Source organism: Caloenas nicobarica, chromosome 24 (assembly GCF_036013445.1).
Source record: "Caloenas nicobarica isolate bCalNic1 chromosome 24, bCalNic1.hap1, whole genome shotgun sequence".
In the NCBI taxonomy this organism is placed as follows: domain Eukaryota; kingdom Metazoa; phylum Chordata; class Aves; order Columbiformes; family Columbidae; genus Caloenas; species Caloenas nicobarica.
Window position 1 is genome coordinate 1511384 of NC_088268.1, and position 22301 is coordinate 1533684.

General features: G+C 64.9%; 1 protein-coding gene across 2 annotated transcripts; it reads left to right on the plus strand.

The window, feature by feature from the left end:
• The first annotated feature begins 1890 nt into the window (after window positions 1-1890).
• On the plus strand, window positions 1891-13977 carry ADAM11 (ADAM metallopeptidase domain 11). Of its 2 annotated transcripts, XM_065650848.1 has the most exons (26): window positions 1891-1948; window positions 3499-3680; window positions 5381-5457; window positions 5955-6021; window positions 7159-7244; window positions 7326-7392; window positions 7547-7595; window positions 7692-7759; window positions 8047-8121; window positions 8202-8273; window positions 8843-9009; window positions 9086-9170; window positions 9251-9341; window positions 9447-9498; window positions 9655-9754; window positions 10081-10152; window positions 10229-10321; window positions 10463-10543; window positions 10622-10672; window positions 12165-12228; window positions 12321-12420; window positions 12496-12615; window positions 12689-12857; window positions 12934-13048; window positions 13348-13438; window positions 13873-13977. In XM_065650848.1, the coding sequence occupies exons 1-26, from the start codon at window positions 1891-1893 to the stop codon at window positions 13916-13918; spliced, it is 2298 nt and encodes a 765-aa protein (XP_065506920.1). In that variant the 3' UTR covers window positions 13919-13977. The 2 variants fall into 2 exon arrangements, with proteins under 2 accessions (XP_065506920.1, XP_065506919.1); XM_065650847.1 differs by having other exon boundaries at window positions 10463-10672.
• The last annotated feature ends 8324 nt before the right edge of the window (window positions 13978-22301 follow it).

The following is a 22301-nucleotide window of genomic DNA, read 5'->3' on the forward strand; positions in this document are numbered from 1 at the left end:
AATCAGGGCAGCCCAAGAGGTTCTGGAACTTCCTGGGGGTTCTGCTGGGCTGTGGGTGGGGACTGCACAGCCCCCCCGGTGACAGCAGCCACCCACGGGTGACAGGTCCAGGACTGACCATCCCCAGGTGCTGCGGCACCCCCAGCTCCAGCACCCTGCCCCGGGACCCCGGCTCCATCACCAGCACTGGCTGGGGACCAAGTACCAGCTGGGGGGGCTCAGTATTGGCTGGGGGGCTTCAGTCCCAGCTGGGGGGCTCTGGTGCTGGTTGGGGCCTCAGTACCAGTTGGAAGCTCCAGTGCTGTCTGGAGGGGCTTTAGTACTGGCTGGGGCTCTGGGACCAGTTTGGGACTCAGTTTCAGCTGGGGGGGGGCTCAGTAGGGGCTGGGGGTGACAGTACTGGTGTGGTGGGGGTTCTGTACTGGCTGGGGCTGGTGCTGGCTGGAGCACCCCAGTCCCAGCTGGGGGTCTGTACTGGTGTGGGGGTGTCCACTACTGGTTGGGGTGGTCCAGTACTGACAGGGGGGGGGTCTGGTACTGGTGGGTGGGGCCCCTTTACTGGCCGGGGTGGGGTCTGTGCTGGCTGGAGCACCCCAGTCCCAGCTAGGGGTCTGTACTGGTGTGGGGATGTCCTGAGGGGGTCCGTACTGGTTGGGGGGGTCCGGTACTGATGGGTTGGGGCCCTTTACTGGCTGGGGGGCTGGGTACCGGTGGGGGGTCCAGTATCAGCTGGTGAGCCCAGTGGGGGCTGGCGAGGCTCTAGTACTGGGGAGAGATGTGGTACCGGGGGGCCTGCGTGATCGGGGAGGGTTGTGGTACCCGGGAGGGATGTGGGACCGGGGGGGTTCTGGTACTGGGGAGGGATTTGGCACCAGGGGCTCCGGTACCGGGGAGGGATGTGGTACCGGGGGGGGTTCCGTTATCAGGGAGGGTTGTGGTACCCGGGACGGATGTGGTACCGGGGGGCTCCAGTACCGGGGAGGGATGTGGTACCGGGGGGGTTCCGTTATCAGGGAGGGATGTGGTACCGGGGGGCTCCAGTACCGGGGAGGGATGTGGTACCGGGGGGCTCCGGTACTGGGGAGGGACGTGGTACTGGGGGGGCTCCGGTACTGGAGAGGGATGTGGTACCGGGGGGGTTCCGTTATCAGGGAGGGTTGTGGTACCCGGGAGGGATGTGGTACCGAGGGCTCCAGTACCGGGGAGGGATGTGGTACTGGGGGGGCTCTGGTACTGGGGAGGGATGTGGTACCGGGGGGGTTCCGTTATCAGGGAGGGTTGTGGTACCCGGGAGGGATGTGGTACCGAGGGCTCCAGTACCGGGGAGGGATGTGGTACTGGGGGGGCTCCGGTACCGGGGAGGGATGTGGTACCGGGGGGCTCCGGTACTGGGGAGGGATTTGGCACCAGGGGACTCCGGTACTGGGGAGGGATGTGGTACCGGGGGGGTTCCGTTATCAGGGAGGGTTGTGGTACCGGGGGGCTCCGGTACCAGCCTGGGAGCCTGGTGCGGGCTGGCGAGGTTCCGGTGCCGGCTCGGGACGTGGCACCGGGGGAAATCCGTTAGCGGGGCGGGATGCCAGCGGGGGGCTCCGCTCCCGCTCCCGGTCAGCGCGGGCGATCCCGGGGCTCTGCAATGCCGCGGGGCTGCCAGCGGCGCTGCGGCAGCCGGGGCGGGGGGGACACAGCGGGGGCGGAGCGGGGCGGGCGCTGCCGGGGCCGGTGGCGGCGGCGGCCGGGGGGGCCGGTGCCGTGTGCGCGGGCAGGGGCGGCGCTCCCGGCCCGCCGGCCGCTGCTGCCCGGGCCCGGGGCGGAGGGAGCGGCAGGACGGGCAGGACGGACCCCGGCTCGGCGGGCCCGGCGCGGCCGCGCTCGGATTATGAGGGAGCCATGAGCCCGCTGCGGGGCTGGCTGCTCGCCGCGCTGCTCTCGCTCACCCCGCGGGCAGGTAGGTCCCGGCGCCGCCTCCCCCGGCGCCGCCATCGCCCCGCTCCCGGGATCGCCCCGGCCGTGCTCCCGGCCCCGCCGCCGCTGCGGCTTTTTCGCTGCATCGACACATTTTTCCGCAGCGCCGGCCCGCAGCGCCCCGGGAGGGGCCGGGTGTCCCCGTCCCCCCCCCGCCCCGCACCTGCCGCCCCGCCGGCCCGACCCCTGTCCCCCGGGCGGCCCCTCCCGAGGTGGCCCCACCGCAGCCTCTGATGTCCCCGCTGGGACGGTCCCCACATCGGCGCCCCCGTGTCTCCTTGGTGTCCCCCCCGCCCCGCCCCGGAGATGTCCCTATAGGGCCCTCCGTGTCCCTTTGGGCCGCGGCCCCTGGGTGTCCCGTCCAGAGGTGTCCCCACACCAGCACTCCTGTCCCCTCAGTGTCCCCTCTGCGGGGTGTCCCCATAGAGGCTCTCCGTGTCCCCTCAGGAGGTGTCCCCCTTCCAGCCCCCCGTGTCCCCTGGGTGTCCCCTCAGGAGATGGCCCCATCGCAGCCCTCCACGTCCCCTTGTGTTTTGTCTCCGGACTGGCTCCTCATGTCCCCTGGGTGTCCCCTCGGGTTGTGTCCCCATCCCTGCTCTCCCCGTCCCCTGGATGTCCCCCCCAGGATGTGCTGCCGTGCCCAGCGCCCCCCCCCCGCCCCGTCCAGGTGCAATGACGTTCACGGGTCCCCTCATGTCCCCTGGGTCCCCCCATGTCCCCTGGGTGCCACCCTCTGGGATGTGTCACTTTACCAGCCACCAGTGTCCCCTGGCTGTCCCCTCCGGGACGTGCCACTGTATCTGCAGCCCCCTCTGCTTCCCCTCCCCGGTGTGTCCCCATACTGGTCCCCCACATCCCGCCTCGTGCTTCCTGGGTGTCCCCTCCTGACACACCACCACACCGGGGTGTCCCTCCCGCATCCCCCAGCCATCCACCCCGGGACATGTCCCCATACCCACCCTCCATGGCCCCTGGGTATCCCCTCCAGGACACGGATGTCCCCTTTGGGATGCAACGCCACACTTGGGTCACCCCTGGACCATGTCCCCATCCCTCCTCATCCCCAGCACCCATGTCCCCGGTCCTCATGTCCCCATCCCTCTTCACACCCATCCCTCCTTGTCCCCATCCCACCTTGTCCCCATCCCTCCTTGTCCCCAGCACCCATGTCCCCGGTCCTCATGTCCCCAACCCTCTTCACACCCAGCCCCTATGTCCCCATCCCTCCTCATCCCCAGCCCCCGTGTCCCCAGCTCTCCTTGTCCCCAGGCCCCATGCCCCCAGCCCCTGTGTCCCCATCCCTCTTCATCCCTATCCCTCCTCATCCCCAGCACCCATGTCCCCGGTCCTCATGTCCCCATCCCTCTTCACACCCATCCCTCCTTGTCCCCATCCCTCCTTCTCCCCATCCCACCTTGTCCCCATCCCTCCTTGTCCCCAGCACCCATGTCCCCAGCCCTCTTCATCCCCAGCCTCCGTGTCCCCAGCCCCCATGTCCCCTCCGCACGCCGCGGTGACGGGTCCCTGTCGCAGGTCCCGCGGCGCAGGCCGGCTCGCTGCCGCGCAGGCCCCCCCGTGCCGGCTGGCAGGACGGGCGGGTGGTTTCCCAGGTCACCCTCCCCAGCCGGCTGGTGGGACAGAGCGCGGGGGGCGAAGTGCCGAAGCACCAGCTGGACACCAGGGTCCGGAATGAGCCGGGAGGAGGAGGAGGCCCCGTAAGTGAACCAGCCCCCCAGCCCGCTCTCTTTCTGGGGTCCCTGGCTGGGTGGGTGCTCCCCCGGCAGCTGCCGTTGCCAGCCCGGCCCCCCCCGGCACACGTGTGGGCACTGGCATCTGAACCGGAGCCACCAGCCCCTGGGGACAGTACGGCCACCATCCCCACAGTGGGGCACCCTTGTGTGCCCCAAAATCCCATTAAATCTGGGTATGGGTGTGTATGGGCGCTGGAGAGATGAAATGAGAGTGGGAAGGCAGGGAGCGGGCAGGGAACAGGCAGGGAACAGGCAGGGAACAGGCAGGGAACAGGGAACAGGCAGGGAACGGGCAGGGAACAGGGAACAGGCAGGGAACAGGCAGGGAACAGGCAGGGAACAGGGAACAGGCAGGGAACAGGCAGGGAGCGGGCAGGGAACAGGCAGGGAACAGGCAGGGAACAGGGAACAGGCAGGGAACAGGCAGGGAACGGGCAGGGAACGGGCAGGGAACAGGGAACCGGCAGGGAACAGGCAGGGAACGGGCAGGGAACAGGGAACCGGCAGGGAACAGGCAGGGAACAGGCAGGGAACTGGCAGGGAACAGGGAACAGGCAGGGAGCGGGCAGGGAGCGGGCAGGGAACGGGCAGGGAGCGGGCAGGGAACAGGGAACGGGCAGGGAGCGGGCAGGGAGGCAGCAGACAGGGCTCCTGAGGAATGAACGGGTTCCTGGCTCCCCAGGCCACGTGGGAGCAGCCCCACATGTCCCACTCGCTGCTGTCCCCAAACCGCAGCCATTGTCCCCCCTCACCCGCACCGGCCGTGACCTTCACCCCGGGCAGGCCGCTGCCTTGCCCAGCTTTTTGGGGAGCCGGCACCCACGTCCCACCTGGCATGGGGAAGGGGTTGGTGCTTTCAAAGAGGTGCTGGCGTCTGCGGCGCCCGATGCGCATTGATCCCCCGTCCTCGCCGGATAAAAGGCGAAATAATGAGCCGCAATTGCCACAAAGGTGATTTAAACCCAGCATTAAGTAAAACCACCGGACGCTGGGAAATGCCGGGGCGGCGGGGCCGCTGCCGGCCTGGCGGGTTGTCGGGAGGTGTTAAGCTGGGACACGGCGGGGGACAGAGCGGCTGTGATCCCGGGGGCTCCGGGGTTGGGTCGGCACCGGCAAAGCCCCGGGAGCTGCTGCGGCCGCTGCCCGACCCGCTGGACACGGTCCTGGCTGGGACGGCCCCTCCCCAGGGTGCTGCGCGGTGGCAAACGAGTCCTTGTCCCCCTGTCGCCGTCCGGAGCGGCGCCCGGGGCCCAGCGAGGGGACAGGGCCCCCCAGGAGGGGACAGGCCGCTGGAGCTGGGCGCTCACCCGTGCGGCGAGTTCGCCGGGTCTCGGGCGCCGCAGAGCGCGGCCGCTGCCGCAGGAATTAGGTCAGGAGCGGCGGCACAGCCGGGCCTGCCGGGGGGCAGAGCTCCAGCAGCCCCCGAGCACGGCTCCCGAGGGGGTGGGCGACGGGATGCGGGTGCCGTCCCGGCACTGCCAGAGTGATGATTGTGGGGCAAAAAACCCCGTGTTTTCTTTTTCGTTGAATTTCTGGGTGTTAAAAATAGAAGTGCGCTTTTAGAGGCTACGTGTTTGGCTGGGGTTTTTTAATCATTTTAATTTTTAATTTCCTTGGGGGGGCAGGCGGCACGTGGGGCGCTGACGGCTCCGTCTCTCTTGCAGGGGCTGCACCTGGCGCGGGTGAGCTTCGTGGTGCACGCCTTCGGCTCGGCCTTCACCCTCGACCTGCGCCTGAACCAGTGAGCGCATGGGGGTCCCAGCGGGGTGGGGGACACCCACCATGGGGCTGGGGACGCCTGCTGTGGGGCTGGGGACACCCACCATGGGGCTGGGGACACCTGCTGTGGGGCTGGGGACGCCTGCTGTGGGGCTGGGGACACCCACCATGGGGCTGGGGATGCCTGCTGTGGGGCTGGGGACACCCACCATGGGGCTGGGGATGCCTGCTGTGGGGCTGCTGCTGTCCCCCCAGCAGAGGGAGGGGATGGTGGGGCCGGGGGTCCCTGGGGATGGGTTGTGCGGGGCCATCCCAGCTCCGTTGGGCTGCAGGTTCGGGGGAGAGGGGCGCGTGGGGTCCCAGCGCCCACCCAGAGCGGGGGGTCCCATGCTGGGTGACGCCCCGTGCGTGGGTGGGTGAACCACGAGGTGCTGCTGCTGGGGCCGTGGCTGCTGCCACCTCCCTCCTCCTCCTCTTCTTCCTCCGCACCCCGTGGCCTCTCACCCCCTGCTCCCACAGCCACCTCATCGCCTCCCACTACGTGGAGCGACACGTCGGCGTGGGCAGCAACGGCAGCCACGGCACGGTGAGCTGCGCGCCGTGCTGTGCTGTGCCGCGCCAAACTGTCACACCGCGCCATACCATCACACCGCGCCATACCGTCACACCGTGCCAAACTGTCACACCGCGCCATACTGTCACACCGCACCAAACTGTCACACCGTGCCAAACTGTCACACCGCGCCATACGGTCACACCGCGCCATACCGTCACACCGTGCCAAACTGTCACACCGCGCCATACGGTCACACCGCGCCGTACTGTCACACCGTGCCAAACTGTCACACCGCGCCAAACTGTCACACCGCGCCATACGGTCACACCGCACCGTACTGTCACACCACGCCATATTGTCACACCACGCCAAACTGTCACACCACGCCATATTGTCACACCGCGCCATAATGTCACACCGCGCCATACTGTCACACCACGCCATATTGTCACACCGCGCCATATTGTCACACCGCGCCATACTGTCACACCACGCCATACTGTCACACCACGCCATATTGTCACACCGCGCCATAATGTCACACCACGCCATACTGTCACACCGTGCCGTACTGTCACACCGTGCCAAACTGTCGCACCGCGCCATACTGTCGCACCGCGCCAAACTGTCACACTGCGCCATACTGTCACACCATGCCATGCCACGCTGTACCATGCCATGAGGTGTCACACTGTGCCGTGCTGGACCATGCCATACTACGCCATGCCATGCCACTCTCTGTCACACTGTGCCATGCCGTGCCAGCTCTGGGGCTGCGGTGGCAGATTTCTCAGTCCAACAGATGTCCAGGATCAGACACCAGCAGCTCAGCATCCCCACCACCCCGTCTTGGGGTGTCCCTGTGCCCCTGGGGTGCCCCTGCCCCTGGGGTGCCCAGCCCATGCATTGGGGTGCTGCCCCATGGGTGACAGGGGGGATCCACCTCCTGTGGGTGCTGGGGCAGCGGGTGCTGCCCAGCGTGTTTCGGCGAGGGCTGCCAGCCCTGCCGGGGACAGCGCTGGGTGCCCACCTGGGTGACAAATGCACCCCAGGGGCGACAGGCAGCGAACCCCAAAGCCCCCAGTGCGGGTGCCTGGGGACGCTGTGGGGGGACAGGCGGGGGCGCGGGGCAGCGTGCGGGGGCTCAGCGCCTGTCCCCTCTGGCAGGGTGCGGGGGAGCACTGCTACTACCAGGGCCGGCTCCGGGGGCAGCCCCGCTCCTTCGCGGCTCTCTCCAGCTGCCACGGCCTGCGGTGAGTACCCACACCCGGCGGGACGGTGGGGCCGGGGGGGGCTGCACCCCCTGTGCCCCATCACCCCGTCTCTCTTTGCAGCGGGGTGTTCTCGGACGGCCGAGCCACCTACCTGATCGAGCCCCGGGCGGGCGCCGAGCACGGGCAGGTGAGCGGTGGCACCTGCCCTGTCCCTGCCTCAGTTTCCCCACTGCAGCCGAATGGGTCTGGCTGCAGCTCAGGGACAGCCATGGGGACGTGGCTGTCCCCACTCCACGCTGTCACATCCACGTGTGGCCGTGACACTCGTGTCCTCACGGCAGGGCCTTCGACCACACGTCATCCAGCGTGTCCCCAGCTGTGCCCAACCAGGTGAGCCTTTGCGTGGAGCTCGTCCCCAAGAACTGGTGACAGTGGCCTTGGTGGCCCCGTGTCCTATGCCCCGTTACCTCTGTCCCTTCCCTCCAGGCTGCCTCTTCCCTGCGCTGAACCAGCACCTCGCAGGCGGGTTACCAAAGCTGCGGCGGCGGCGGCAGGTTAGCGGGGACACCGGGAAGGGACAGGGGACAAGGACACTTGACCCTAGTTGGCCTCTGACTGCCACTCATCCACGGTGCAGCCGGGCTGGTTGGTGGACTCAGGGATGCTCCGCAGCACCGATGACACCGCAGCCCAAGGGGATCCATCCCCAAGCCCACCCGGCCGGCTCCCCCGGTCCGTGCACCCCAAATACCCCTGGGGGGTCACAGGCAGCCACAAAAGGGGTGACAGTCCCGTCCCTGTCCCCCAGCGGGCGGATCCTCACCCTGCACTCCTGCCCCAGGTCCGCCGAGCCCAGCACACGGTTCACAGTGAGACCAAGTACATTGAGCTGGCCGTGGTGAATGACCATCAGCTGGTAAACGGGGGGGTCCCAGGGGTGGGGTGGGGGTCACGGTGACCCCGTCCAGCCCAACCTGGCCCCTGGTGCCTCCCCAGTTCCTGCAGCTCCGCAAGTCCGTGGTTCTCACCAGCAACTTTGCCAAGTCTGTGGTCAACCTGGCTGACATGGTGAGGGGGTTTGGCTCCCGGGGGGTTGGTCCCCAGGGGATTTGTCCCCCAGGGGACTGTCCCCAGCACTGGTGGGTTTGTCTCCAGGAGGGTGGCCCCTGGTGGGCTTGTCCCTGAGGGGCTGGTCCCCAGTACATGATGGGTTTGTCCCAGTACTTGGTGGGTTTGTCCCTGGTGGCTTTGTCCCTAATGACATTTGTCCCTGTGGCGTTTGTCCCTCATAGCCGATGGGTTCATCTCTGGGGGGATTGTCCCCATCACCTGGTGGGCTCATCACCAGAGGGTTTATCCCCAGCTCCTGGTGGGTTTGAATCCCAGGGAACTGTCCCCAGCACTGGTGGGTTTGTCCCCAGGGTTTTGGTCCCCAGCACCTGGTGGGTTTGTCCCTGGGGGAGGTTTGTGTGTGGGACCTGGTGGGTGAGTCCCTGCGACCTGGTGGGTTTGTCCCTGGGGACATTGTCCCCAGCTCCTGGTGAGTAGGACCCTGGAGAGTTTGTCCTCAGGGGTTTGTCCTTGGCACCTGGTGGGTCTGTCGCTGGGGCCCCAGCACCGTCCCCTCGTCCCTGCAGATCTACAAGGAGCAGCTCAACACCCGCATCGTGCTGGTGGCCATGGAGACGTGGGCCTCGGAGGACCGGATCCGCGTGGGGGAGGACTCCCTGGAGACCCTCAACGAGTTCGTCAAGTACCGGCGCGAGGGGCTGGCGGAGCAGAGTGACACCGTCCACCTCTTCTCGTGAGCACCGCGGCCGCGCCACCTCTCCGGGGCCGGGCGCTGCTGTCCCCTGTCCCCACCGTCCTCTTCCTCGCAGGGGTCGGACGTTTCAGAGCAGCCGCAGCGGCGCTGCCTTTGTTGGGGGCATCTGCTCGCCCGCCCGCGCCGGGGGCGTCAATGAGGTGGGTGCTGCAAACCCACCCGGAGAGCGGGCTGGGGACAGCGGGGTCCCCGCGGTGACAGCCCCATCCCTCCCGTGCAGTACGGCAACGTGGCGGCCATGGCGGTGACGCTGGCGCAGACGCTGGGGCAGAACGTGGGCATGATGTGGAACAAGCACCGCACGGCAGCAGGTACCCGCCACCCCCAGCAGCGGGATGGGGACAAGGAGGGGACCCTGCAGTGCCACCAAGCTGGTGGTGGGACAGCGGCACCCCAGCCCCTGTCCTCTCTCCCAGGGGACTGCCGCTGTCCGGACTTGTGGCTGGGCTGTATCATGGAGGACACAGGGTGGGTGCCCGCTCGGGGTGGCACTGCCACCGTCCCCCGCGTGCCACGCGTCACCGCAGCCAGCGGGGACGTCGCCGAAGGTCCTGCCCTGTTTTGGGTGACAGCCGTGCCCGGCGGGGTGGCGCAGGGGGGGTGATGGTGGCCCCCGCCCCGCAGGTACTACCTCCCGCGCAAGTTCTCCCGCTGCAGCATCGACGAGTACAACCAGTTCCTGCAGGACGGCGGCGGCAGCTGCCTCTTCAACAAACCCCTCAAGGTAACAGCCCCTCGACCCTCTCGGGGTGACCGTCACAGAGCGGGGAGCGATGCCCCGGAGGTGGCTCTGCAAGTCCCTTGGGACTCATGGTCCCCCCCAGCCCCTGCCACGTCCAAAGTCACAGCGCTGGTGTCAAACCCAGTGGGGGACAGAGTCAGACCCTCGCCCTTGACGGCAAAACACAAGCGGTTTGGGGGTCCTGCCATCCCCCCAGGGATGTGATGCTCAAAAAGGGGGGACTCACCGCAGCACCCACAGCGCTGCAGCACCCGGCTTGGGGACCCACTCCCAAGAGTTCTTGTCCCCCTTGTCCTTGGTCCCAACAGCTCCTGGACCCTCCAGAATGCGGCAACGGCTTCGTGGAGGCGGGCGAGGAGTGCGACTGCGGCTCACTGGCGGTGAGCGGGGCGGGGGGTGACATTTGGTGACGTGCGGTGCTGGGGGCCGACGTGGTGCTGACTGCTGTCCCGGCAGGAGTGCGCCAAGAGCGGGGGCAACTGCTGCAAGAAGTGCACGCTGACCCACGACGCCATGTGCAGCGACGGGCTGTGCTGCAAGGGCTGCAAGGTGCGGGGCTGGGGGGGCCGGAGCCGGTGTCCCCCACGGCCGGACCCCGCGTGGCCGGGGTTCTGCACCGGGGGTTCGGTACCGGGGGTTCTGTGCCGGGGGTTCTGTGCCAGGGGTCCTGACGCTTCTCCCCCGGCGCAGTACGAGCCGCGTGGCGTGTCCTGCCGAGAGGCTGTGAACGAGTGTGACATCCCTGAGACCTGCACCGGGGACTCCAGCCAGGTGAGCCGGGCTGGGGGGGACACGGGGGGACACACTGTGGGGCTGTGTGGTGTCACCTGTCCTCCGTGTCCCCCCCAGTGTCCCCCCAACCTCCACAAGCTGGACGGATACTTCTGTGAAAATGAGCAGGTGAGTCCAGCCCGGCGTGGTGGGACACGGCCATGGGGCTCGGGCACATCCCGCGGGGCTCAGGCACGTCTCGTGGGGCTCCAGCATGTCCCTTGGGGCTCCAGCATGTCCCATGGAGTTCGGGCATGTCCCGGGGTTGGACACATCCCTGTGGGCCCAGGCACATCCCATGGGGCTGGGACACATCCCTGTGGGCTCTGGCAGATCCCCATGTGCTCTGGCACGTCCCATGGGACTCAAGTACGTCCCCATGGAGCCTGGGCACATCCCCTGGGCTTGGACACATCCCTTGAGCTCCAGCAGGTCCCTGTGGGCTCCAGTGTCCTGGTGCTTGGCCATGTCCGCAGTTGCAGCCACAGCCGAGCTTGCACATGTATCCAGGGGGTTTGGGGTGAGCTGGATCCCCAGCAGCCGCAGTCCCTGAGCCCTCCCCAGGCGCTGGTTCATCATCACCACGCTGTGCGAGCCGGGCTGTGGTCCCTGTGCCATGCACTTCCCTGTGTCTGTGTGGCCTTGGCCCCTGGACCTGGCCATTTTTCCCATCCATGTGCTGCTGCCTTGTGCATATGCACGCGCAGTGATGGGCCCCACCGGCCGCCCTCGTCCATGTGCACTGGCTGTTGTGACCATGCAAACCTGCCAGATGCACTGTGTAAAACTCTCATGTGCACCGTGCAAACTTGTCACATGCACATGCAAAACTGCCACATGCACCATGCAAACCTGCCATGTGCACTGTGCAAAACTCCCATGTGCACCATGCAAACCTGCCACATGCACCGTGCAAACCTGCCACGTGCATTGTGCAAACCTGCCACCTGCACCATGCAAACCTGCCATGTGCACAGTGCAAAACTCCCACATGCACCGTGCAAACCTGCCACGTGCATTGTGCAAACCTGCCACCTGCACCATGCAAACCTGCCATGTGCACAGTGCAAAACTCCCACATGCACTGTGCAAACCTGCCATGTGCACAGTGCAAAACTCCCACATGCACTGTGCAAACCTGCCATGTGCACAGTGCAAAACTCCCACATGCACCGTGCAAACGTGCCATGTGCACAGTGCAAAACTCCCACGTGCACTGTGCAAACCTGCCATGTGCACAGTGCAAAACTCCCACATGCACCATGCAAACCTGCCACGTGCACTGTGCAAACCTGCCACCTGCACCATGCAAACCTGCCATGTGCACAGTGCAAAACTCCCACATGCACTGTCCAAACCTGCCATATGCACCATGCAAAACTCCAATGTGCACCTGCCACATGCACCATGCAAACCTGCTGTGTGCACCGTGCAAACCCACCACATGCACCATGCTTGGGGCTGCATCCCATGGCTCCCTGGTTCCCGCAAACCTGTTCCCTGCCCGTGCACGGTGGGGCGGTGGCCCCAGGGCCAAGCACGTGTGTGGTAGGGGGGGTCATTGTCCTTGCACTCGCGCGTGAAGCCCCCCCAGCCCCGTCACCACCTCCCCACTCCCCAGGGCCGGTGCTACGGTGGGCGCTGCAAAACCAGAGACCGGCAATGCAACGCTCTGTGGGGCCGCGGTGAGTGCCAGCCCTGGGGGGGCTCTGCCAGGGCAAGGGGGGGACAGTGGGTGACAGCGGGTGATGAGCGGGTGACACCGGTTTTCTCGCAGGCTCGGCCGAGCGCTTCTGCTATGAGAAGCTGAACGTGGAGGGGACCGAGAGGGGCAACTGCGGGCGCGAGGGCCCGGGCTGGCTGCAGTGCAACAAGCAGTGAGTGACCCCGTCCCCCGTGTCCCCTCCCGGGTGCCACCCGCCCGCGCCGGTGATGCCAGCGCTGCCTCGCAGGGACGTCCTCTGCGGCTTCCTCCTCTGCGCCAACATCTCGGGCGCGCCGCGGCTGGGCGAGCTCAGCGGCGAGATCGCCACCACCACCTTCTTCCACCAGAACCGCTACGTGGACTGCAGGTGGGTGCCAGCGCCGTGGGGACGGGGACGTCCCTGGGCCGTGGGGGTCCCAGTGTCACCTGTTCTCGCGCAGGGGAGGCCACGTGCAGCTGGTGGACGGCTCAGACCTGAGCTACGTGGAGGACGGGACGCCCTGCGGGCCCGGCATGTTGTGTCTCGACCACAAATGCCTTCCAGCCAGCGCCTTTAACTTCAGCTCCTGCCCCGGCAGCTGGGACGGGAAGATCTGCTTTGACCACGGGGTGAGGGACACGGCAGGGGACAAAGGGGACAAGGGGGATGTCACGGCAGCAGGGGGGTGACACTGTCCCCTCGCAGGTTTGCAGCAACGAGGGCAAGTGCATCTGCCGGGCGGAGTGGACGGGGAAGGACTGCAGCGTGTACGACCCCATCCCCGAGCCGAAGCCGACGGGGGAGACCGAGCGATACAAGGGTCCGTGTGCCCCATGGCGAAGGGGTCCCCGAGTCCCTGTCCTCACGGGCTGGGGTGTCCCACTTTGTCCCCACCCACCCCCAGGGTGGCTGGTGTCACCATCTCTCCAGTGCCACCATCCCCCTGGTGTCACCGTCCCCCCACCCAGTGTCACCGTCCCCGGTGCCGCAGCTCAGCTGGGCACCGCTGGGTGTTGTCCCCCCTCCCAGGTCCCCGCAGTTCTGGGGCCATGTCCTTGTGTCCCCCTTCCGCCACTGACATGTGTCCCTGTCCCCTCCTCCCTGTCCCCTCTGTCACAGGTCCCAGTGGCACCAATATCATTATCGGCTCCATCGCGGGGGCCGTGCTGGTGGCTGCCATCGTCCTGGGGGGGACAGGCTGGGGATTTAAGTAAGCGGCCGCCGCATGGCTCGTCCCCTCTGCTGCTGTCACTGGCCATGTCCCCCCCACGCATTGTCACCATGCCAGGGCCAGGCCTCTGCCCACTTGAGGACACCCCGGCCACCCACCCACCAAGTCGGGTGTCACTTTCATTGTGGTCCCCTGGGGGTGGGGGATGCCTGGTCCCCATGTCCCTGCCTGGTCCCCATGTCCCTGCCTGCATGTGGCATTGGGAGGGGTCACTGTCACCTTGCTCAGTCCTGGCCATGTCTGTCCCCAAGCATGGGGGGGGGGGGGTGTGCTCCTGCCTGGCACTGGGACTCATCTGCTGCCTGGGGGCCCAGGGACACAGTGGGGGACACAGCGGGGACACGGCGGGGACACTGCGAGGACAGGGGGGTGGCACTAACGCTCCTCTCCTCTCCCCCCGCCGCCCCCCCAAGGAACATCCGCCGCGGAAGGTACGACCCGGCGCAGCAGGGAGTGTAACCGCCCCCCCCCATCATCTCCTCCTCGTCACCGTCACTGTCACCGTCACCGTCCGGCAGCCTGACGGCGTGGGAGCCCCGCTCGGGCCGTCTGTCCGTGTCGCTGTGTGTCCGGCCGTGCTGTCTCCATCTCTGTGCCCCCGTCCAGCTCTAAAGAGGCAGCGGGTTGGGGGGGGGGCCCGGCAGCAGCCCCCCCCCGTGCTGGCTCTTTTCGGCTCAGTGTCCCCCCATGTGTCCCCCCAGTGTCACCGTCCCCCACTAAACGCACCCCCACTTCTGTGTTGCAGGTCCGGGGGGGCCTGAGCGGGGCCGCTTTGCTCCCCACACCCCCCCGCCAGCGCCTCATTAACAGCAATTAAACGGGGAGAGTGCAGCCGAGGAGGAGAGCGGGGGGGGCACCCGGGCCCCCCCACCCCGACCCCCACCTCACCGCCACGAATGTACGGGCCCCCCCGGCCCCCCCGGCACCGGGATGAATGTACCTGTGGGGGTGAGCGGGACCCCCCAGCCCCACATCCCCCCCCAGCCCTTCCAGCATCTTCCAGCTTTGGGGCCTGGGGCCCTCGAACGGCCGGCCAGTATAGCCCAGTATAGCCCAGTAGAGCCCGGTACCCCCCCAGTGCAGGCCCTGGGAGCTGTGTGACCCCCACCCCCAGTACCACATCCTGGGGGGCCAGGTCTGCACCCCCAGATGTACCCACCCCAATATCATCCGCCCCACCATGTCATGGCCATGTGGCCCCAATGTCCCCAGCAGTGGGGACGGGCACCCATGGGTGCCAGGCTGTCACCCTGGCCGGTGAAGCCCAAACTGGTGGCACTGGGGCAGGTGACAGCGGGGCCCACCCTGGGGCTGGGGCACAGGATGAGCCCCGGCCGGTGGCACTTGGGGCTGGGTGGCACATGCTGTGTCCCCCCATCCCCATGGCAGGTGGGTGGGAAGTGTCACCCCGTCCCCGTGGCACATGCCACTGCACGGGGCGGCTCCGTGGGGCCACCCAACCCACATGGGCCCCTTCCACCACTGGCGACACTCAGCGTCAGAGGGGGGACACCCCTGGTGACACTCAGCAGGGGATGACGTCCTGTGCCCGTGGCAGGGGTGTCCCCTCCATCCCTTCCCTCACCCAGTGTCCCCGCCTGCCACTGCGTCCCTTTGCCATGGAGGTGACCAAGGTGTCCCCAAGCCCAGACAGGGCCAAGGACACGGTGGCCTCAGCGTTGTGTGACAGCGCCCACAGCACCCATGGGTGCCTTGGCTGTGGTGTCACCGCACAGGGGACAGGGCAGCAGTGTGCCAGGGCGTCGGGAGGTGACAGCAGGACACGGGGTGGCTGGATGTCCCCAAGCTTGGCTGGGTGGCTCCTTGCATGACATCAGTGATGGGCCGGGGGACACAGGGACCTGGGGCCACCGTGCGCACGGGGGAGTTTGGACCAATACGCTCACCCCCCCCCAGTCTCAGTCACTGTCACCACAATGTCCCCACAGCTGTCACAGCCACAGTGCCGGGGTGGTCCCTGCGGTGAGGGGACACCCCTGTTTCAGAGCAAGAAGCCACCATTGTCACTGGGTATGGGGACATTATTATTATATATATATAAATATTGGGATTTTCTTAAGGATTTTAACGCTGTAAGGTCAAGCGGTGCCACTGGTGCCGCTGCGGCCGCGCCGGGGAGGGCCCATGGAGGACGGGGGGCGTCCCCAGTGCTTCCAGAGCCCCCCAGGACCCCCCAGCGGGCTGCGCCCATGGGCCCTGTCCCGGCACACGGCGGGGGACAAGCACACCGGGGCGGTGACAAACCCCTGCCCCGCCACCTCCCCGCCAGCCGCTCGCCACCCCGCACCGCCTCGCTCCGCGCCACCGGGACGGGCCCCGGGCTGTGGGGCGGGGGCTCCGCCGCCCCCCAAAATGCCCGCGCCTCGTCCCCTGCTTTGCACGCGCTGGGGACGCGCCGGAGCTGCCGATGCCGGAGCCACCGCAGGCTCCTTGCTCGGCCCCGGGAGCCTCCTGCAATGTCGCAGAATTTATTTACAATAAAGGTTTGGAAAAGGATGAGGGGGTCCTGCCTTCCTCCGGGCGGAAACACGGCGCTGGGCAGGCACGAGCCTCCCCAGTGGCATCCGTGAGGATGTTCGGGTCCCGGGTCCCTCTGCCTCATCCCACCGACACCCTCCTCGTGTCCTCACTGTGGCCTGGCCTGTCCCCAAGGGCTGGGACTGTCCTGACTTGTTTGAGTCAGGGGTCCCGCCGTATGGAGACGACGGCACATGGCGAGCGCCACCGCGCTCCCTCCCTGGGGACTCTGCCTCGCCTGGCGACACGTGGCTGCACCGAGCTGGTCAGTCCTGCACCGGTCCCAGCGCGAGGCCACGGCTCCATCCCTGTCCCACCAGTTACACCAGTCACTGTCCCAGCATGGGGACCGGTCCCTTGCACATCTGTGGGACACAAGAGCCATTAGTGTCCCACTGCAGGGACACACGGGCAGGTCCTTGTCCCCTCCCAGGGACGCCCCAGGCTGCGTTAGGTCTGCACAGGGTCCTGGCTTCACGGAGGGGTGAGCAACCCCCGGCAGATGTCCCCACCTGCCCACAGGGACCAGCGCTGGGTCCTCCTCTCCCAGAGGGACCCACAGGGACACAGCATCTTGCCATGGGGCCAGCCCAGGCCAAGCTTAGCCAGGCCTGGCGTGGCAAAACTCGGCTCAACTGGACCAACCGGCACAGTCGGCCAGACCGAGCAGCACACCACCTGGAGAACAGGAGCTGAGGGGAGACCTTCTGGTCTCTGACCTGCCTGAAAGGAGCTTGGAGCCAGGGGGGGTCGGGCTCTGCTCCCCAGGAACAAGCGCCAGGAGCAGAGGAAACGGCCTCAAGTTGCGCCGGGGGAGGTTGAGGTTGGATCTGGGGAACAATTTCTTCCCCAAAGGGCTGTGGGGCATTGGAACAGGCTGCCCAGGGCAGTGCTGGAGTCACCATCCCTGGAGGGGCTGGACAGACGGACACGAGGTTCTCAGGGACACAGGGCAGTGCCAGGGCTGGGTTATGGTTGGACTCAATGATCCTGAGGGGCTTTTCCGACCAAAATGATTCTATAATTCTATGATCAGCCACGAGAGGGCTCCCCCAGTCCAGTCCACGCACGCCTGCACTGGACAGCACTGGAGATGCTCGGACATCCCCGAGATGCTCCAGGGCCACACGTGTCCCTGCGGTCCCTGTGCTGCCAGGAGCTCCTCGGGGTGCTGCCGCCCCCGGCAGGGGCCTCTCCTGGTTCTGGAAGGGTGAAGCCCATTGTTGAAACAACCACCATCACCCGCTCGCTCTGTCCCCCACGGGGTGGGAAGATGCTGGAGGAACCTCCGGCCGCGGCAGCGAGTACAGGGTGAGCCCCAGCTGAGCTGGGGGGCTGCGGCAGGAGGCACCCCCATCCTCACAGCCTGCTCAGCCGTGGTTTCATCCCCTGCAGGGCAAGGCTTGGAGCAAACAGCGCTGGTTTTCCCCGTTATGCTGTGAGCCCATCGCAGTGGAGACGTCTCTATACCCCTTAAGGATTGTAGCCGTGGATTTGCCACTGGCCACGACCGCGGTGCAGCTCAGAGAGGAGCTATTTTGGGTTGGCGTCTAGATGCCAGGGCGCCGAGTGAGCCAGAAACATTCCAGATGCACGGACTGCTGCTGAACCTTGAGTTATTCAGGGCCCTCAGGGTCAGGAGGGCAAACCCCAGGAGTTTTGGCTGGCCCAGCTCCACTCTGCAGCCCCGTGGGGTCACACAGGACCCTCACCCTTCGCTTTGGGCAGGGTCCTGCCCCTGGCACCACCACCTGTGCCGGGGCGGTTGGGGACGGCGAGGAGCCACGGAGGGGTTGGACGTGCCTGGCACACGGGAGCTGCTCCTTGGCCACCTGCCCCGGACCACAAAAACCACAAGAAGCAGCAGAATCCAGCGCCAAGAGGAGCTCGATGTCCCAGGCTGCCTCTTCGCTCCTTCACAAGCTTCACCAGCTCCTGTTTGGCTTCCCCCACCACATCACCAGCTCCTCGACCTGGGAGAGGAGCTGCCCCGAAACACGGAGCACAGGCTGTCTGGACACTGCACTGTTCCTGCTGTCCTCAAACTCCTTCTCCTGATCCCAACCCAACAGTTTCATCAGAGAATCAGAAACCCAGAGAATCATAGACTGGTTTGTGTTGAAGGGCCCTTCCCAGCTCCCCCAGTGCCCCCCTGCCATGAGCAGGGACATCTGCACCAGCTCAGGTTGCTCAGAGCCCCGTCCAGCCTGGCCTGGGATGTCTCCAGGGATGGTTCAGCCACCACCTCTCTGCCCAACCTGGGCCAGGCTCTCACCACCCTCAGGGACAACAATTCCTTCCTCATGTCCAGCCTCAATCTCCCTCCTTTAGTTTCAAACCATCACCCCTTGTCCTATCGCAACAGGCCCTGCTCAAAAGTCTGTCCCCATCTTTCTTCTCGGCCCCTTTTAAGTCCGGAAAGGCCGCACTAAGGTCTCCCCGGAGCTTCTGTTCTCCAGCTGAACAGCCCAACTCTCTCAGCCTGTCCTCCCAGCAGAGCTGGTCCAGCCTCGGGTCATTTCTGGGGCTCCTCTGGCCCCTCTCCAGCAGGTCCATGTGTGTCCTGTGCTGAGGACCCAGAGCTGGCCCAGCACTGCAGGGGGGTCTCACAGAGCGGGGCAGAGGGGACAATCCCCTCCCTAAGCTCCTATTTCCCCTCGCTGGCAAAAATCACTCCAGACCCAAGGAGCTTCACCAGGACAGACTGAACGTCCGGCCTCAGTTTACCACACAGTGGGTGACTGTGGCGTTCCCCAGTGACGACAGCGCTGTGGATTTACACCTCCCCAGACACAAGGGAGATGAGATACAGCCGCAGAGGGGAGATCCTGGTTTAAAGCTTGTTCTCTGCCTACTGGGCAGTGACGCCATCGCGAAGGAAGCTCCTCTCACCTCTCCATCAGCCGTGCAGCCTTGCAACTGCAAGTGGAAGTGTCCGTGCGTGTCCTGCGCTGGGGACCCCAGAGCCGACATCAACCACATCGCCCAGGGCAGAAGCCGCCGTCTCCCATCTCGGTGCCGGGCGCCGAGACGCTCCCCTGATGACGCTGTGAGGTCGGCACTGGCTTCTGGGAGCTCCCCAGGTCCCTGACCCCGGTGTGACACGTCCCCTGTGACGAGCACACCTGAGAGGGCCCGCGGGAGCGAGGGCTGGGGGACGCATCTGGCTGAGCAGCTGCCGCGTTCTGAGCTCAAAGACTCATCATCTGCCCCTCTTTTTTCCTGAAAACAGCAATGGGCGTCTAAGGGTGGGTCCCGCCAATGTTAAAAACCTGCACTGGGGAAAAAAAAAAAAAAAAACAATAGTAAATCCCTCGTCGTTAGTAAACCCAAAGAAATAACAAACCCAACTCTTCCACAGCCGCCGCCGTGTCTGTGCCATTACATAATGGGAAACACTTGAACTTAAAATATCTCCGCTCCTTCGCCTGCCGAAGCTGACGGTTGGCCATCTGGCTGCGGTTTCTCAGCGATAATCTAACGAGGCAGGTCTTGCTTTTAGGGGGCGCGCAAGGAAGAAGCTCATGCCGGAGCCCCCGGCCCGTGAGGCCGCACGCGAGCGGCAGCTGCTCGAGCAGAGGGACGCAACGGGCTCTCGCTCCCGTGCTGCTCAGCAAGCGGGGACGTTTGGGCCGGGCTCTGAGAGCAGAGGGAGACGTCAGATGGTCAGGAGGCAACGCCGCCGCGTGAAGTGAAGCGGGGAAATGTCCTGAAGGGACTTTGCTTTGGGGGGATAAATCACGGGGAAGAGAAAGTATCACCCCAAACATCGGCTTTGCTGAAAAAAAAAAAACGCATCCTCGTTTCCACACAAGTAAATGAAGAACCTGAGCTGCACTCTGACCACAAACCAGGACACGCGTTTTCCAGCTGGGAAACCCTCCGGAGGGTGACACAGCCGCTGTCCGTCTGTCCCTGCCCTGTTCAGTGCACTCCGGCCACAGACCCTTCAGCAACAGACGCTTTCTAGTGCAGTGACGATGCTGGAAGACAGCGGTGACTTCTCTTGGCCGTGTCACCCCCAGTTCTTGGTAGGAAACAGGTCTGGAGGGGGGACGGAAGGGGACAGAGGGGATGGGAAGGGTTAAATCTGCTCTGGCTCTCCTGCGATGTCCCCTGGCACACGGCGTGTCCCGGAGCAGGACCAAAGCGAGTCTTTGCTGTGCCGCTCCATGTCCAATTCTTGGTACACGGAGGTTTTAGGGAAATTCACCTTTTTGTCACCAAGGAGAAATTCTGCAGGCAAACGGCCGAGAAATGGCCAAAAGGAGCCTGTACAGACATGGAGCTGCTGGAGGGGGACCAGGGGAGCCCCAGAAATGACCCGAGGCTGGACCAGCTCTGCTGGGAGGACAGGCTGGGAGAGTTGGGCTGTTCAGCTGGAGAACAGAAGCTGCGGGGAGACCTTAGTGCGGCATTTCCGGACTTAAAAGGGGCCGAGAAGAAATTTGGGGACAGACTTTTGAGCAGGGCCTGTTGTGACAGGACAAGGGGTGATGGTTTGAAACTAAAGGAGGGAGATTGAGGCTGGACATGAGGAAGGAATTGTTGCCCTGAGGGTGGTGAGAGCCTGGCCCAGGTTGGCCAGAGAGGTGGTGGCTGAACCATCCCTGGAGACATCCCAGGCCAGGCTGGACGGGGCTCTGAGCAACCTGAGCTGGTGCAGATGTCCCTGCTCGTGGCAGGGGGGGCACTGATGGGCTTTAAGGTCCCTTCAACTCAAACAATTTCACTATTCTATGACTCCATGATTCTATGGTTCTGCTGACCGATGTGAGACACCACTGACACGATTTCTAATGGCAACAGGGAACGCTGAACAGCAGAGACTATGGATGTGAGCAAAAAAACAGACTTTCCAAGCCTGCACGCAAACCAGAAGCACATCAAAATAATGTTTAAAAATTGAGGGTTAACAAGTTAGGTGGAGGGAGCTCCCATGGGCAGGTGGTCCAGCCCCAACACGGGTGCACCGTGGCTGCTTCAGTATCTCCCCTCCTACACGATAACAGCACCAAACCCTCAAAATCAAGGGAAAAAATAAAAAAGAAAAGAGGAGCTGAGCCCCCAGGCTGAGAGCAGCCCCGGGGCACCGGCGCCACAGCCAAAGCCCAGATGGGAACAAGAGGGAGCCGCTGCAGCCAGGGACACACGGACACCGGGGACATCGGGGCAGCTCGTGTGCCAAAGCACGGTCACATCGGCAACCGCTCGTGTGCGAGAGGGCCGTGGACTGGAGACACAGCCCAGCATCTCCACATCTGAGAAGGAAGGAGCTTTTCTCGCCCAGAAGACACCAGTGCCCTGAAAACGCGATGGAACGAACGCCTTGGTGCGCTTGAACTTGGGCTGCACGGCCGAAGCTCCGCGGGGAGGGTGCGGATATCCCAGGGGATATGGGGGAAACCCAGTTCCTGGAGTCTGCTATGACTGAACTGCACAACAAAATTCCCAGACGCCCTTTAAGAACCGATCTGCGCTGTTTGGGACACGGACTGCTCTGCCCGGCCGGCCTTTCCCAGCTCAACGCCCGTGTCACCCCAGGCGGGGGCCGCCCCGGCCGCTGCGTTTTATCAGCGTTCCCTGCACGCTCGGGTTCCCATTTCTGCAGCCGGTGAGCCGTAACCCACCAGAACCCGCGGCCGATCGCCGGTGCAGCCCGGCGGCTCCGATCCAGGTTTAATGGGGTTTGATGGAGAATCCCCGTGGGCCCGTTTCACCGCGTTGGTGCAGAGATGCGGCTGCTGAACTCTCAGTTCCGCCGGCATCACCATCCCCGTATCCCGCCGAACCCGCCTGTAATTGCACGCACATTAAGCCCTTGTTAGCTTAAATTAAACCGCAGGAGTCAGGGATCAGAGACTGGTGAGCAAAATGGGCATCTGACAAAGAAAAGCCTCCTTTTGTCTATTTTCCTGAGCTTTGCTCCCTAGTCCTCCGTCAGAATTTAAATGCGTAACTAGAAAACAGCAATTTATTAAATTAGCTCTGAAGTCTCTCAGGATCTGGCTCTCCAGGGTATCTGCAGCACTCCGGGGCCGAGCGGTTTATGTAACGATCTCCTCACCCCGGCACCAGCTACCAGCGTTTTTCTGGGATTTCCGTCATAACAGTGATCTGCTCTTTCCTTACCGGACATCGAAATACGTGCACAAATAGAAATGCAAAAGACCCCCAGCATTGCAGAGGATCAAAACGAACTTTTTTGTTAAAAAAATAACCAGGTCATTACATAACGCTGCTGCGCCGGCGAGCTGGAAAAGGTGAGGAGAACCCAGATTTTGGAGCCACCGGTTAAACCAGG